The 17466-nt window shown below is 41.9% G+C and overlaps 1 protein-coding gene across 6 annotated transcripts in view; it reads right to left on the reverse strand.

Moving 5' to 3' along the window:
* The window catches only part of ANKRD44 (ankyrin repeat domain 44), a 317527-nt gene that overhangs the window by 29477 nt on the left and 270584 nt on the right, over window positions 1–17466 (reverse strand). For all 6 annotated transcript variants that reach the window (XM_079925376.1, XM_079925378.1, XM_079925377.1 and 3 more), the window contains one exon: window positions 6896–6967. In XM_079925376.1, coding sequence (XP_079781502.1) covers window positions 6896–6967 — 72 coding nt within the window. The remainder of the gene's footprint in view (window positions 1–6895; window positions 6968–17466) is intronic.

Here is a 17466-nt window from a genome sequence, read left to right on the forward strand (position 1 = left end):
ACACATATCTGTATCTATGTATATTTCTGTATTCATAGAAAATTTTAGAAGGATACAAAGGAAGCTGTTAACAGTGGTTACCTCTAGAAATGGGAGGTAAAGTAGTGAACATGTGGACTCATTTCACCTTATCTTTTAAAAAAGATTTGAATGTTTTTTGAATGTTTTGAAAAACATTTGAATGTTTTTCCCAAGTACAGGTCAACCACAACAATAACAAAAACTAAATTAAAAGGACCCACAAGATTTAAGAGTGCTGATAGGAACTGTTTTTAAAACTTTCTCATTATATTATTTTTGTAAATGATTATGATTATTATGTTACATATTAAACATATATATGTAGTATAATAACTCACATGCTGATGAATCCCAAATTTATATCCCAGTTCTAACTACTTCTTTTACTTTGCAAGACATATATATTCAACTGTCTATTAAAATTTCCACGTGAATACCTAATATGCATCTCAAGCTTAACATGTCCCGAACTGAGCTCCATCTCAGTAAATGGCAATTTTGTTCTTCTAGTTGCTCAGGCCCAATATTTTGGAGTCCTCTTTTGTCTTCCCTCTTAAGCCCAGGGTTGTAGCCCTACACAAGGGCTCTGGGACATTGGGGCAAGGGGGTGCTAACAAGTAGCTTCCCCACCCCTTCCCACTGCCTTGCCATGCCCTGGTACAGGGATGTGTCTGCTGAGAGGAACGGACACTTCTGCTAACCACACAGAGGTGTCATCAGGTTCTCGGGCATCCGGCAGAAAATATCTATCCATATCCCTGTTGTAATTCACACACAGGTGGTGGGTGACTAGTAGCAGCCCTCAATTGCCACGATCATCTCTACTTCCAAGCCATAATCATCTCTACTCTTTCTTTAAAATATATCCAGAATCTATCCAGTTCTCACTATACCACATCCTCTGTTGCCAGGATTATGGCAAAAGCTTCCCTTTCTGTCCTTACCCTCCTGCAAACGATCACTGGGCAGCCACAGGATGAAATCTTTTGAAACTCAAGTTGGATATAGCACTCCTTGATGAAAACTCATTGATAATTCCCTCACTGATAATAAAATCCCAAACTTCTCATGACCATTCAGGCCCTTAGGATGTGGCCTCCCTCGACCCTGTCCATCAGCATAGCCCCCCACTCACTCTGTTCCAACCACTCTAGCCTGCCCTCTGCACCCCCTATGACTAAGTAATGCCTGTCCTCCTCTGGGCCATTGCATCTGTCCTTTCTGCTTCCCCTGCCTGGAAAGCCCTTTCCCCAAAGAGCCACAAGGCTTTTTCAGTAATTCTGCTTCAACTGTCCCCTTATCTGGCGGCTTCTCAGAGCCCATATAAAATAGCCCACTACCCTTCTCCTCAACATATCGGACACTCTACACGCCACTTATCCTGCTTTATTTTAGCTTTATAGCTTTATATATCACTGGATATCTGTTACATAGCTATTGATTTGTTTGTTATCTAAGACTGAAGGTACTTTATGTGTACTGCTCACTGCTGTATTCTAGACTCGTGCACAGCACAGACACTCAACAATTATTTGATGAATAAATGAATGAATATAATGACTGCTATTATCATTTATTAGTATTAGTGATAAGAATATATTTTAAAAATAGCAACTATTTATTGAGGGCACTGTGTTGAGCTCTAATCTTTGCAAACATCCTTTTTATAGATGGAAAAAAACCAAAACAAGCAATGTTAATTAATTCACCCAAGATCACTGAAGCTAGTAAGTGACAAAGTCAGGTTTGAAACCCACAATCTGTGACCACTAGAATCTATGTTTTTAGGCAATGTCTTATAATTTTTCCCAGTAATTCCATTTAATTGACTTTCAAGCAAAATACTTTTGTGCCTATGTGTAATGGCTCAGAGAGCTTAATAACAAATATTGAATCAGAAACCTAGGGTGGAAAGCCTTTAGTCTATCCTAACTTCTGAAGCAATAGTTGATTTCATTGAGTACTTGCTGTGTGTCAGGCAGGACTAGACATGTAGCACCTTATTTAATTATTACGACAAGCCGTGGTTTGGATGCTATCGTTATCCCCATCTCACCAACAAGGACACAGGAAGGCTGAGATGTTACTCAGCCCTCAGCCTTATGTGGTGGAGCTGGAATTCAAAGGCAGACCAGTCAGATCCCAGAGCCTGAGCTGTGGGCTTCTCATGAGCTCCTACTATGGATAGGATGCAACAAGACCATAAGATATATGCTTAACTTTTTATTACAGGAAGTTTCAAATTTATATAAAGAACAGAGGATAGTGTCACAAATTCCCAAATACCCATCACCTAGTTTCGGCCATCATCAACTCGCCATTGGTGATTTTAAGCGAACTTGGGAGCACCTATCCTCCTATAAAGGGCTGTGGCAACAGGAGCACCTACATCAGGGTGTAAGTCAGTCTATCTCATTTGACTCTGGGCTTGAGTCTGTGGCTTCTTTTTGCATAACACCTCTTCTAATTTTAAATTGTAATGGTAGTGACTGATTCAGCTTATGCAGAAATCCTGACTTTACATCAAAGGGAAATGAGTCCATGTAGATAATAGGTTGTTCTAGATGCTATTTGCAAATGCTCGTTCCTTCAGTGGCAGTTACTATGATGACAAGGATAGTAAACATTTACAATATCTGTCAATTTGACTTAGCCTAGGAAAATAGAATTGGCAACCTATAAACTGCATGCATATCTACAAAGCACCATGGCTCACATATTTAGATTTTAATAAAGAGAAAACCCAGGGCAAAGAGAAACAGATTCAGGAAGGAAGGTGATGTAGACAGATCAGCACTGTTCAGGACAGCAGAGCCACATCAAAGGGCACTTAACTTAGGCGCTGACTTAAGAACTTAACTCCTGTAAAAGACCCCTGCAGTTTCTCCTTTAATTCTCACAACAAAAAATAAACCCGTTTGCACGTGTTAAAGTTAAAGAGGCTTAACATTAAAATAAAATGGAGTGAACCCTGCCGAAGGAAAGCTTCAGATTTCCAATCGATATTTTCTTCTATATCAGGCACTTAAAAATTCAAAGACAGGATGATTGAAAGGCCAGATTTATATATAGAATTCCCTTTGTTTCTTCCATTAGTCAAGCCTGCAGCTCTTGAATTTTAGTATCCAAAAGCATTACGATATGGAGTTGAAGACATAAAACTATGTATACTATACTTCCAGGGCAATTTAAGGGAAATAATAAAGGTAATTTTGCTAATACAAGAATTTTCACTTACCTTCACACTTTAGGGCTTAACCCTAGAAACAAACTACCATATAATATGGAATTCTATTCTGTGGTTAAATGCATGATTCTGTCTTTAGGCAGTTATGTGGTTCTTAGAGTCTATAAGAAAGTATAAAATAAAGCTTTAAACTCTCTGAAAGAGACTCAGGTAGTCAGGAAAGAAGACCTTTCTCATATCAGCAGTGCATGAGGAACACTGTCTTATTTTTCTTTCTATTCCCATCCTAAATCAGGTGTTTAGTGGGTAAGTGGGTCTATTCCCATCCTAAATCAGGTGTTGAGTGGGTAAGTCTAAAATATCTCCAGGAAGAAGTAATCACACAAAAGAGCAAATATGCTGGTTCAAAAAGCATGTAGCATTTTGGCTTTCGATAGACAACCCAGTTTAAGCCTTCACTAGAGGTGGCAATCAAACATTTCAAATTTGTTTTACAAAAGACTTTAAAAAAATCTCCTTAAGTAACTTAAATACTTCTTAAACATAATTAATTTCTTTGAACTTTTTAGATTGGAACTGAGGGCAGCAAGGAGAAAGAATTTGGGATCTCAACAGAATCCATGAAACAATGGGTCCATCTGGAAATCTCGACAGCTGGAGCCTTTCATTTGCATAGCCGTGTTTCTTGATTTAATTTTTTTCAAGTGGATGAAATGCTTATGAAATTCACTGGGCAGATAACCCTGGAGACTTGACTCATTCAACCAGGAAATAGTAACTCAAGGCCGGTCAGGTTTCTTTGGGTAGTCAAGGTTTGGGGGCATCTGGTTCTCTTTCACTGTAGAATCTTCCACGGAAGAAATAATGTGTCTTGGGTTTTAATCAAGTTAATTGCTACAGGGGGCCCTGGGGAGGGCGATGGGCATACTTGCGGGGTTCTTGGAGCAAATAATAATTTCTTTAAAACGTATTAGCTTTTAGAGGGAAAACATAAAATAGTTTTAGAATTGACCCACTGCTATCACCCTGGTCAAAGTTATCACCATCATCGCTTGCCTGGTTGTCTAGTTTCTGCTTTGTTCCCTGACAATTTAAACTCAATGCAGACGTTAAAGGGATCCTTCTAAGATAAAAGTCGTATCACAACATCTGTCTCCTCAAAACCCTCCAAACGGTTTCCTCTTTTGCTCAGTGAAGAAGTCAAAGTTCCCCCTGGAGTCTGTGGCCCTCCCCCGCCTCCCTGCCCCCTCTACAACACGCGGACCCCTACCACCCTCCCTGCATCACTGTGCTCCAGCCATGGTGGCCTTGCTGTTCTGGGAACATGCCAAGTGTGCTCTCACCCCGGGGACTCTGCACTTCTGCCCAGAGCATTCTTCTGTCCGAGAGCAAATGGTTAGCTCGTCGCATCCCCGGTCAAACGTGAGATGCTATGTTGTGGGAAACAGCGCCCAGTCTGCCACCTCGATGCTCTCTGTCTCACTGCTCCCATTTGCAGCAGCACTTCTGACCACCTGCCACGTTGTATATTTACTTGTCTATTGTCTCTCCTAGACTGCACACTCTACAAGGACAGTGGCTGGGTTTTGTTTGTAGCCATGTCTCCAGCTCCCGAAACAGTGTTTGGTACACGCACAGTCAGTATATGTCAAAGGAAAGAATGATAGTGATGTTACTAATAGCGAGGATGATAGTGCCAGGTGCTGTTCTAACTGCTTTACATGCATTAACCCAGGTCATCCCCCCAGTGGCCCTATGACAGAGGTACTGCTATTCTCCCCGTATTATGAGTGGGAAAACTGAGACACAAGAGGTTAGGTACTTGGCCAAGATCATACAAAAAACAATTAAATAAATTAACAAATTGGAAAGGGTTTGGGAATCCTTAACTGACTCACTCCTTTTAATTTACAGATGGAAAAACCATGTCCAGGCAAGTTGCTAATGAGAAGACTGGTGGCTAGGATCCCCTAGGTATAGAACTACCAAAGCCCAACTCTCTCCAATGATATGGTACCACCCTGTCTTTACAGGACTGGGAACCCACAACACTTAGCAGAGCACCTGGCACCCAGTAAGCACTCAACAATAATTTTTGAAAGAAAAAGAAAAAAAAAGAATGAGAGATGATAGAATTTTTTGGAAGCTAGGAAAGTCTCTTCTCATGTTACCAGCAGGCTTAGCAATGCAATCAACCCCACCTTCATAGGGCATGAGAATTCTACCTGAGATAACCTTTCCAATAGGCCTCTCCCAGCTTTGGGGTAACTTCCCCAGGCACAGCAGATGGCTGGGCAAAGATTCTAGGGTCAACCTTTAGAGCAACCTGTACTAAAAGCCAACTGGTATGAAATTTTATACATGTAAATATCCCGCCCTCCATCCACCTTTTCTACTCTAAGCCCATGTCTGGAAGAAAGACGAATGGACATTTTAGCCTGATTTCACTGGACTCAGTGTGTGCGTGTGTCCGTGTGTATAGTCCTGCATTGGTAGATGTGGCAGAGGGTGGTGAGTGGGATGTTATCAGGTGTGCTGGTGAGTATGTGGGGAGACTGGCAAAGAAGCGAGGGCTCCATGAGTGTGATTGGTTCATCCCAATCCTTGTGGGATGGCCTCATCCCTTCTTACCTTGCCTGACTGCTTAAGTATGCCATCAGTAAAACGCTCCTCTCTGCTCTCCAAAATCTCCATCTCAATTTTTCATCAGAAGGAAACTGAGTAAGTGCTTATGTGTGCGTGGTACTGAGTGACATGTCATAACCATTAAACACAGAGACCCAGCACCCTACTCTTCCCAACATCCAGTCTCTGGGTGCATCCAAACACCTTCTTGATGGCCCTGGACCGAGGCCTCACAGCTCAGCAGAGCCCTGCGTAGGTGAGCTGGCTGTTGCCAGTCTGAGAGGTGCCTAGGGAACAGCTGCTGCTGATCGACGGTTAGCAAGACCTTAACTGAAGTAGAGTGGTAGTGAGCTTCCCAGCTCGGTCACCCTCAGAGAGAGTTTGGGGATCCTCACTCTGAGCTATTGCATTTCTCTTCAATGACTGGGATGTGGAAAGGAAGCTTTACTGGTGGCAGAAAAATTCCTGTTCCCCTCCCTCCCAGATCTCACCCAGTACAACAATCAGCCCCTGATACCTCCTCTGAGACCCCGATTCCAAGCCCAGGCAGAAGCAGCAGAGTTGGAATTATGCATATTTTCATCTTGCTCTCACAAGTCTGTATTTAAATATCTCAAGTTTTTAATTGTGGCATTCGATTATCTGTAAGTTCAGTTCTTGCTGTCTCTACTTAAATCTCTAAAACCAAAATAAAACATTTCCTCAGTTTACTGATTTAGCTACTAGATAATAATAATTTAGAGACTTAAAACATAACAATCATTATTCTTAAGGGCACTGTGATACGGTTTCAGGCACGTTGTCTCTTTTCCTGTATCCTCACTTCACAGATGGGGAAATCGAGGCTCAGCCAGGGTAAGTCATGTGTCTGAGGTCACCAGTGAGAAGCCGGGATTGGAATTTGAGACATGCTTTCTCACCGCAGCCTCAGCCTTCACCCATGTACTGTTTCCATTATGAGTTATTATGCATTGCTATGCTTCCCTTTTAAGAGCAGCCTAGTTTTAGGAACACTTAGGTTCTTTTTGTAACAGGGGAAGCTGCCCACAGCATCTCACTTACAGCTAAGTGGAGCGGACTCTTGGTAGCACCAGCATCTGACTCTTCAAAAACGCTGTTGGTTCTTTCCAAAAGCTGTGGAGACACAAAGAAAACAACAGTACGTGAGTGCAATTTGCAGAAGGAATCCTACTTTATGGATACAAACGTTGTCATAAATGAGAAAGGAGGCTTCAGAAACTTAAGAAATCATGCAACTTCTCAGAAACATAAGAAATCTGATATAGCATATCTAAAACAAATATGCTAACTGAATATTTCAACTTCTAGGTCATCTTAGCATTTGTTATTCAAAAGAAAGCTTTCATACTTGAAAAGTTGCTCAGCTTCACCAATCTAGGCAAATAATTCATGTTAAATCCACTTCCCACCCAGCAGATCGTCACAACGAGAAAATTACAATACCCCGGGTCTATTCCATTATCAAACACACATTTATGGAGATAGCATTGCAAAAGACTTAGGAAGCTCTTGTTCTCACGGAGCTTACATTCTAGAGCGGGAAAGCAGAGACAAACAAATAAACAACATACACGTAAGAAGATATCTGGTAGTGAAATATGCTGTAATGAAAGTAAAGTAGGGTGATGTGAAATGGAGTGACTGGGAAGTTACTCTACAGCTGATGGCCAGGGGAGGCCTCTCCAAGCAAGGAGATGACAGTTCAAGTGAGACCTGAATAAGAAGAAGAGTGAAATCAAGTCAAAATGTCGCAGGAGAGCATTCTGGGAGCAGGAAGGAGTCAGGGCAAATGCATCAAGTGGGGATGAACACGGTGAGTTCAAGGAATGGAACAGATAGTGTGACTAGGGTATGATGTTGGTGAGGGTGTCAGGCAAAAGACATTTCATTGACTCTTGTTGGGAGAACAAATTGCTAAAACCTTCCCGGGCAATTTTGTGCATATCTTTGACCCTAGGAATTAATCCCCAGTAAATAATTAGACAAGTGCACAATGACACATGTATAAAGAAATATATTCATTCAACAAACACTTGATGAATGACTACCAATGTGCCCAGATACTGTTCCATGCACCGATTCAATAATAAAAAATATATTTAAAAATCAATTTTTTCATGGGGGGCAGGGCAGGCAATAGAAAAAGGAAGTTATATAATTAATTAGAAGGCCGTAGGTGCAATGGAGAAAGATAAAACAGAGAAGGAGGGTTCAGAAGGCTGGAGGAGAGGTCCATTTGCAACTTTAAATACAGAGATCAGGAAAGGCCTTACTGAGCAGCTGATGGCTGAACAACATCTGGGGGCGATGAGAGAGCCTTGTGGATATCTGAGGGAAGAGCATTCCAAGCAGAGGGGCCAGCAATTGCCAAGTCCTTTAGCGACAGAGATGCTTAAGATCATCAGTGAGACTGGAGTAAGGTGATCAAGGATGAGAATGACAGGAAAGGAAATCAGAAAGATGGTGGCACTGTGGGTGGTAGTATCACAAGGAGCCTTCTGGGTTGTTGTAAAAAGTCTGTGACTTCTATCCTGAGTGAGATAGAATTTCACTGGAGTGCTTTGAGCAGAGGGGTGACATGTTCTAACTTTTAGACTCTAGAGAGACCACTGAAGAGCTGGGGCAAAAGTCCAAGAGAGAAATAACGGTGGCTTGGACCAGCAGGGAGCAAGTGGGGACGGAGAAAAGTGTTGGACTGTGGATATTTTTGGAGGCAGAGTCAACAGGATTTGCTGATGGATTGAATGTGAATGTGTGAGAGAGAAGTAAAGGATGACACTCAGGATTCTGTTGTAAGCAAACTGAAAGATGGAGATTCCACGAACTGAAATGGAGAAGTGAGTGGAATATATGTAGTGGGAAAAAGCAGAAGTTCGATTTTGGAAATGTTAGGTTTGAGATGTTTTTAAAGCATCAAAAGTACATGTTAGGGCTTCCCTGGTGGTTGCAGTGGTTGAGAGTCCCCCTGCCAATGCAGGGGACGCGGGTTCGTGCCCTGGTCTTGGAAGATCCCACATGCCGCGGAACGGCTGGGCCCGTGAGCCGTGGCTGCTGAGCCTGCACGTCCGGAGCCTGTGCTCCGCAACGGGAGAGGCCACGACAGCGAGAGGCCCGCGTACCGCAAAAAAAAAAAGTACATGTTAATCGGCAGCTGTAGGATACACGGGTGTGGACTTCAGGGTATTTAAAGCCATAAGGCTGGATGAGATGAGCCAGGGAGTACACAGAGAAGGGAGACTGGATCCTGGGCACCCACCATTAAGAGCTAGAGAGATGAGAAGGAACCAGCAGGGAGATGCAGATTGAGCAGGTGAGCTAGAAAGAACATCAGGAGACCAGGAGGTTCTGAAACCAAGTGAAGGAAGAGTTTTAAGGAGAGAATGCACAGCCGTCTCAAAAGTCCTGACAGGTCAAGTAAAATGGGGCCTGAGAATTGCCCATTGGGTTTAGGAACATGGAGGATATTAGTGACTCTGCTAAGAGCAGTTTATCAAGACATTGTTTATATGGGAAAAAAACCCAACCAACAGAAAATGAATAAAGAGCAATAGGGATGGAGTAAATAAATTGTAGTGGTATATATCACCACTTCTGATAAGCTCTCCCTCTTTATGTTGCTGTTAAGTTCTTCTTTGTATAGTGATGCATCCAAAAGGGATAAAAACCCAACACCCAAAGCCTTGATGTGTGGTGAATATGGCAGTATTCAATGTCCACTCCAGCTTCCTGACTGATGGGATTGGGCTGCCCTATACTGCAGAGACTAGACAGCTCAAAACTACATTTCCTAGACTCCCTTGAACTAGGGTTTCAGATCTGATTTAGGTTCTGCCAACTGGATGCAGTCTGAAATTTGAGAGACAAGTGAGCAGACGGCATCTCTGATTTCTGATGGTAAGCAGAGTCATGGAGACTTTAGCTTGTCTTTTAGCTTCCTGTGTGCAGGCTACTATCTTCGTGAGGGTAGAGAAGCAAGACAGGGATATAGGCATCCGTTTTTGGCAGTGTGGATTAAGCAGATGCTGTGTGGCTCTAGGGCCAGTAGCAGTGGCAGTGACAAGTCTGTCCCCGTACGTCAGCTGGGGTGGTGTGTCTATGGAGCAGCCATTCCAGGGCTGCTTTCTGATTCCCCATCTCCCTGATCATGAGGAAGGGGCAGCCACCCTGGCAGTCCAAGTGCACTTTAGGTTTATTTCTGGAGGATCAGCCTAGGGCACCCTCTTCTAGACCTCCCAACAATATTATAAACACCTTTTTTTTTTTTGTGGTACACGGGCCTCTCACTGCTGTGGCCCCTCCCGTTGCGGAGCGCAGGCTCTGGACGTGCAGGCCCAGCAGCCATAGCTCACGGGCCCAGCCGCTCCGCGGCATGTGGGATCTTCCCGGACCGGGGCAGGAACCCGCGTCCCCTGCATCGGCAGGCGGACTCTCAACCACTGCGCCACCAGGGAAGCCCTGTGTATTGTTTTTGTAATAAAAACACTAAAGCTATTTCTGTTTGAAATAAAAGCCATTAACCTTACTTTTCACTTAATAGAATGATGTACACAGACCCCTAGATAGGTCCAGAACTCCTTTCTAGTCAATGCATGTGAAACAAAATGTTTGCATTCTCTGGTAGATCAAGTAACAGTGTAAAATTTACCATCTAAAAGCACACAATTTCAAGTTTTCAAATAATACAATACAAATAATTATATCGGGAGTATGAGACATTTTATGTTTGTTTTTATTAGTGCGAGAATAGAATTTGGAACTTAAGCAATCTAGGATACATTAGAATAATGAGAGCAAATTTAATTTTAACTTCAAAACTAATAATTTTAAAACCATCTGCCATACATAGTTGAAATAGAAGTAGCTTCAACTGCTTGAAAAGGCTAGAAAACAGCTGTTCTTTGCTTTGTTTTGCAACATTATCACCTGCAAGAGTTCCTGGAATTGACAGTGCGTACCAACTCCAAATCCTGTCCTAGGATGAACTTTTAATCAAAGGAACACAGAATCATTTCCACCATTATCACAAACACGATGAACAGAGGCAAGAAGACAATGTACTGTTTACAGTCAAAAATTAGGAATATTCCCAGAAGATTTATTGTGGCAGATTTTTCCACACGTGTACTTTGATCATTCTAATAGCATGTGATTTTTACTTCAGTCATTCACTACACATTTGCTGAATGTCATCTCCGTCAGGGAGCCTGGGTTAGGCACCAGGATTCAACTGTGCAGCGAACAGATGCGGTCACTGACCTGAGAGAACTTAGAGGCTAGTGGGGAACCCACAGAAGTTAACGGGTAGTGAAAACAGTGAGGCAAGAGCTAGGATGCAAGATGCTATGGGAACATGAAGGAAGAGGTACCTGACATAACCCTGGGGGTCAGAGAAGACTCTTCTGTAAAGGAAGGTTTAGCCTGAGACCTGGATGGTAGAAATCTGTGAGGCAAAGAGAGAAGGGAATTTCTAGGCAGAAGGAAGAGCATGTGAGAACACAATAAATACGAAAAGCTTTAAGTTTAATAAGACTAGATAGCATGTAGGGGTAAGGAAAGAATGAGGAGCAATTAGGCTGGAAACGTAAGCAGACGACAGATTAGGTATAGGGTGATCATATCATTATCGCCCAACTCAGGACATTTATGAGATTGACAATTGCGCCGGGATAACAGCTGTAAGCCAGGACATCAAATCAGGATAATTAGTGAGAGTCATCGCAGTGCTTTCAGCCGGGAAGAGGCATGATCATGATCAGATTCTTGGGTTTCATGAAAACCTCTCTGTGCAGTGTGGTAAATGAGGTGCAGTGGTGCTGGGGGTGAGGACTGCAACCCTAGAAGCAGGGAGATCAGTTAGGATATTTCAACTATGGGATTTCTAAATTACGAATTAAAGTTGTTAAGAACGGACGGTGGCCTATACTACAGAAGAGGCAGAGGAAATGGAAGGAAGTGGGGATATTCAGGACTTTCATTCACTCCTTTATTCATTCATTCAATAGTTATTGAGTACTGTGCTAGGCACTGAGATTTCCAGTTCTAAAATGGTCCTTACCCACATGAACCTGAGAGCCTAGAAGGTGTAATAGACATCATTCATCGACTGAACAGTGGAGGAAGGGGAAAGTGTAGGGTCAAGGATGACACCCAATTTTCTTGCTTTGGTAACAGGGTGAATTGTGATGCCTTCTTTAAGATAAGAAACAAAGAGAAGGCACAAGGTCGGGGAGGGAAATTGTGTGGAGCTTTAGTCTGAAGTGCTGCTGGGACATTTAAGGGGACATGTCCAGTGGACAGATGGATATAATGTTTGAAGCTTAGAAGAGCGATCTCGGCTGGAGTAATGGATTTGGGAATCATCAGCAATGGCTGAGACAGGAAGCCCCCACTGTGGATGAGGCTGCCAGGGAGAATGTGTAGTGAGAGAGGACGTAAACCTCAGGAATCCCAGTATTGAGGGTTTGGAAGAGGAAGAGAGTCTGCAAAAGGGGTTGTGAGTAGGGGAGGGTACAGAGGGGTAGAAGGAAAACCAGGAGAGTGAGGAGGTGATGGTGATGGTGATGGTGATGGTGATGGTGACTGGTGGCGGTGGAGGCTGTGATGACCATGATATGAAGGTGCTGGCGGTGATAAGTGGTAATGATGAAGATTCTCACTGATGACAACTGGAAGGTACTAAGCATTTACTACGAGCTGAGCATTCCATGGGTCACCTCGATCTATCCTCAAGTAATCCATTAAGTAACTTGCTCAAGTTCACACAGCCTGGAAAATACAGATGAGGAAACTGAACCAGGTCTAATTCAAAACCCATGTTATCTACCTCACAAAACAATGTCTTCCCATCAACTGATAAGCTGAAACTTTTTCCTGATATTAAAAAAAAAAAAAACCCAACAGGGATGAGGGTAGGAGACAAGAAGAGTTTTTGTGTGTGTGTGTGCATGTGTGTGCGTGTTTTTAAAGTATGTGGGTCTTTTTTATGTCTCTAACTTCAACAATTCCCTCTGATCTTTGAGATTTTCCTCTTTGTTTCCTAGGAGTGCTAAGTAGTCATTTTAGTTACACAGCAGTCACAGGGGACCTTAATTGGAACTAGCTCCTCTAATATGCCTCTTCCTTTAGCGATTCTTCTTTGTTAGTTAAGAAGGCAATGTGAAAAAAGTGGGGAGAAAAGCAATTTGTAAGTCATTCAAAATTGACGTTTATGTTTAGAATTTTCTTTCTAATTTAAAATTGATTCTAAACATACAGAGTCCAAGGGATGATGCAGATACACAGCACTGCTCAGAGACTCGACTCTGCACAAACGACTCAGGGGAAGAATATGGGGGCCGGAGGGAGACAGAGAGCTCCTACCATGACTCATTATACAAACTCGCACTTCAGCCTGTGGTTGGCAATATTACTGGAAAATAACATTGCTCTACAGAGATCACCCGCAACCTACCTTGTCAAAATCCGAAATAGAATGGCTCTTTTGAAACACAGTTACAGCTAAGAATACATGCCAAACAAGCAGCATCACAAAAAGGCAATGAGTTCTGCACATAAAGCTTGTAGTTATAAATCAAAGAATATAATTTATACGTAACATTTACACAATCCATGCATTCACATGCTAGTTTTCACGTTGAATTACACTCATAAATCCAATGTACACGTCCAATATGTCACCATCAGTTTCTACTGGCTCAATAAAAAATTTGCACTCATTCCAAGGATCGACTTGGTCCTCTGCCTAAAAAATCTATTAAAATGGCTGCTTTAATAAAGCCTTTATCTGGACTACTTAATCTTATTCCTGTTTATCTCCAAAATCCCAGAATTGCTTCTTTTCTCATTTGATCAATCATTTATGAACCTTGTATGGAGAATCTAGCACTGCTTGACCTCTACCTCTTCTCCCACAGCGTCCTCCTACCACCTTGCGTTTGCCAAGACTCTCTTGGCTGAAAAAAACAGAAGGTCTGAGATTCAAGCTACTCCCAACCCCCACTGACAAGTAAAGATGGGCATCTGAAGTGGGAATTGAGAGAAGAAAGCTAAGATGAGAGCAAGCAGGCTTTTCAACCATCTTATTCGTAAAACGTGAACTCTCTGGTTCAGCTCGGGGTGGGGGGTGGCTGGGATGCTCTATAACTTTGGGGGGCCTGAGAAAACGATTGTATTTAAGATTATAACAATTCATAGGACATTTTCTGAATTTGGAAGGCATTTTCACAGGACCAGAGGACTCACACGAAGAACAGCTCAACGTCTTAGATTTTAAAACAGCAGAGGTAATAGAAGGCCAAGTTTAAGCCTCTTTCTCTAAAAAGTGAATCTGTGATAACAAAATCAAGAATAAATATGCACTTGACCATAAGCCAACTGGCCGCTAGGTTAACAAAACAGTGATCTGATCCAAAATTGCAAGGAAACACACACATATTACCCTCTAGCTGGGAACCCAAGCTTTGTAAGTAGTATAGCTTATGACTAGTTATTTGAAAATATGGCAGGAAAAAATCCAGGGATTTCAAGAGACCTTCAGCTGAACTAAATCAGTTTCTAAATGTGCTATTTAAGAAAGCAGAAACCAAGTATGGTTTGGAATATAAAAACGAAAAGGTGTATCCAGTGGGTCTGTGAGGTAACCCTTGCTCTTGTCAGTGCTGGTTAGACTTGGACTACATAACTAGTTTCCACAGGTGAGGAGGGAGAAAAGGAGTTAGAAAACCAATCAGAAAATATCCATGGGGACCATGTCAACGAGGTGCTCTGAGGAAAGTTTTAAAAATGGATTTATTTATCTTTTAGCAGTGAGGACATTTATGAGTCTTCAAGTCAAAGGGCTGGAAGCAGACCAAGGTCCCTGGAAAGTTGGCACCTCTGTCAGAAATTCTATTTCACATTCCACTTGTCTGTGCCTGAGAATGAGATGCTGTTTAGGCAACCTCAAGGCCGATCCTGAGTCCACTGTGCTGTGACCTGACTCTGGCTCAGGCCAGAAGAGGGGGCTGAATCTGCAGAAGTTTCAGACCACCCAGCCTATGTCAACGCTCCATTCAGAGGCTCCCAGGGGCACAGGATAGAGCTCGGGGGATCCCACAGGTCTTCCAGTCTCAGGCTTAATATAATGTTTCAGGCCATACGGGACCTCAGTGGACGCCAGGCCTTTGAGCCTAGCCCAGAATAAACTAGCTCCCTCCATGATGCCACTTCAGTAACAGCAGTGACTGTTTCTCAGTATTCTGCTCGCACCCCTTCACAGCTATTAGAGAAAGCCGTGTTGCTTGAAATTGTTAGTAACAACAATTACTGGAGACTCAGTGGTTCCTAGAAACGCATGAATCTAATCTAATTTCTGCCTTCTCCACTCAATTCCGTAAGTAAGGAACCGTTAACTTTCTATACTTGTGTAAGTCAAGGTCTATGCAACTTCAAAAGGAGATACCACAGTGTGAGGAGGGCACTACCAGAAGCTTAGCTAGATTAAGTTTCCAACTCTTCTTGGGAGCCGGTTTTGATAACTCTGCTTATCTCCTCCCTCCAGTGTATATTCAGTTCCTGGTGATTTCCTTGCCAATTAAAAGGCAGAAGAGCCTGTAGTATGTGTAAGGAAGGCTAATGAAACCTGCTGTGAAGATAAAGGCAAAAGCAAGGTACAAAATGCGTGGTGTTCATAAACTATCTTGCAAGAGCCTTAAAATTGTTCATGTACTTTGACCCATAAACCTACTTCAGACTCTATCCTGAGAAAGTTTTAAGCCCGAAGCCATCCAATAGTGAAACAGTATAAACAACCTAAATAGAAGAATGTCTAAGTTATGACTGATCCAATAGTTGAACATTATTTAGCTTAAAAAATGTTTACCAAGAGTTTTTAATAGCACTGGGAAAGGATCATGTCAGAACAGTTTATGGAAAAATAATCAATGCATAAAATTGCATATTTAATACTATCTCATGTATGTAAAAAATAAAACATGTGAGAAGGAGACTGGAAGGAAATAAACCAAAAGAGTTAATAATAACTGCTTTGTAGTGGAGGGACTTCGGGTGTTTGATTTCTTTCCACTTTTCTACATATTCTAAACTTTCTACAACAAATATAGATTAATAAAGAATAACATAAATTTCTATTTAAAAGTGAGATGGTTGAGTCAGATGATTTCCAAGGTCCCTTTAGCATCCTATCCAGTCAAAATTTAGGCAGGGGGAGGTCAATGTTTTCACGACCATGAGTGGTATATCCTTATTAAATCAATAACACCATTCTGGCTAGTATTACTATTGGTTGAGTACATTCCTTCATGGCCCTTAAATTGCAAATTCTTTAGGGGCAGGGACTACCTATATCTTGTAGGAGGTATTCAATACTGTTTATTGAATTTAATTTAAATCTGATAAGTGAATGAGAGAGCACTAGTGGAATTAATTACAGGGTGATAACACATTTGCTGCCTTGACACTGCAGAACTATCAAAAACATTACTGGGATCTTATATTTTGGATGGATTTTTCCCTTTAGAAAAACAATGTGAATACCATATGCATTGCTACATTTAATAAATCGACCAACCAGCAAAACAAATAAACAAACCTGACCTTTCATAGAACATGGTCTTGTAACTGAAAAATGCTCTAGGCTAAGTGTGTCTTTCTAAACCAGGATGTCAGTTTGCTGTTGCCAGGTAGTGGTAGAACTCATCCTGAGGTGACACTCTGGCCTTCTGTCATAAGGAAGTAAAGAAGACTAATGTCAAATTAAATTTTGATACGATCGATGTACCAATACTATGAAGAAGGTAAGGTACTAGTAAAAGAATTCGAAACACATTTTCTGGTTGTAAATACCTAAATCAGTCCAGAGAAAGCCAGCTAATATGTTTTTGAAATAAAAAAACAGTAGAATTCTTTTCATCTTGCCATGAGTGAGCCTTCTAGATAAGGAAGAGCATTAAAATTAACTCATAAGAAATGTCACTCTCTTTAGGGAAAAGATAAACATGGTTCCTGAAAACACAAGGACTTATCCAAGGTTGAAGCCAAAACTGATTATGGAGAGAACAAGGGTTTTAACCCACTGAAGGAGTTGCAAAGAATCGCTGCAGAAGCTATCGCAAATGTGAAAAAATCATCAAAGTGCTCCCTATTATTTTCGAGGTTCCCTGGCAGCTTTGGATTTAAATGATTTAACTAATGCTCAGAATTCCTAAATTCACTTTTTCCTAAGCAGGATAAAAAATATGAAATGACTATATCTGGGTTAAATAGAATCAGAAGGCATAATTCACCATAATAAAGAAAGTATTCTCTTTGGTTCCACAGTTTTCTATAACCGAATTTGGTTTCATTCTTTTGTGTGGGCAGTGAGCCAAAAGAGGGAAGGAATGCTGATGGCTTTGAGACAGGATAGAAAAAGAGAGCTGAAAAGGGTCCTTAAGAAAATCTCTGAGGGAATAGGCTGCAGTCACCAGCAAATTCCAGAAGCAGGAATCTCAGATAAAGTGTGCGCCTAGGTTGCTGATACCAGCAAAGTATGCCCTGGGGGTACCCTTAATATATCCACTAGGGATGTGATAGCGAGTATGGCAAGCCCTCTTGGATCTAGCAATAATTACTGC

Source organism: Stenella coeruleoalba (genome assembly GCF_951394435.1).
Source record: "Stenella coeruleoalba genome assembly, chromosome: 6".
Classification (NCBI taxonomy): Eukaryota; Metazoa; Chordata; class Mammalia; order Artiodactyla; family Delphinidae; genus Stenella; species Stenella coeruleoalba.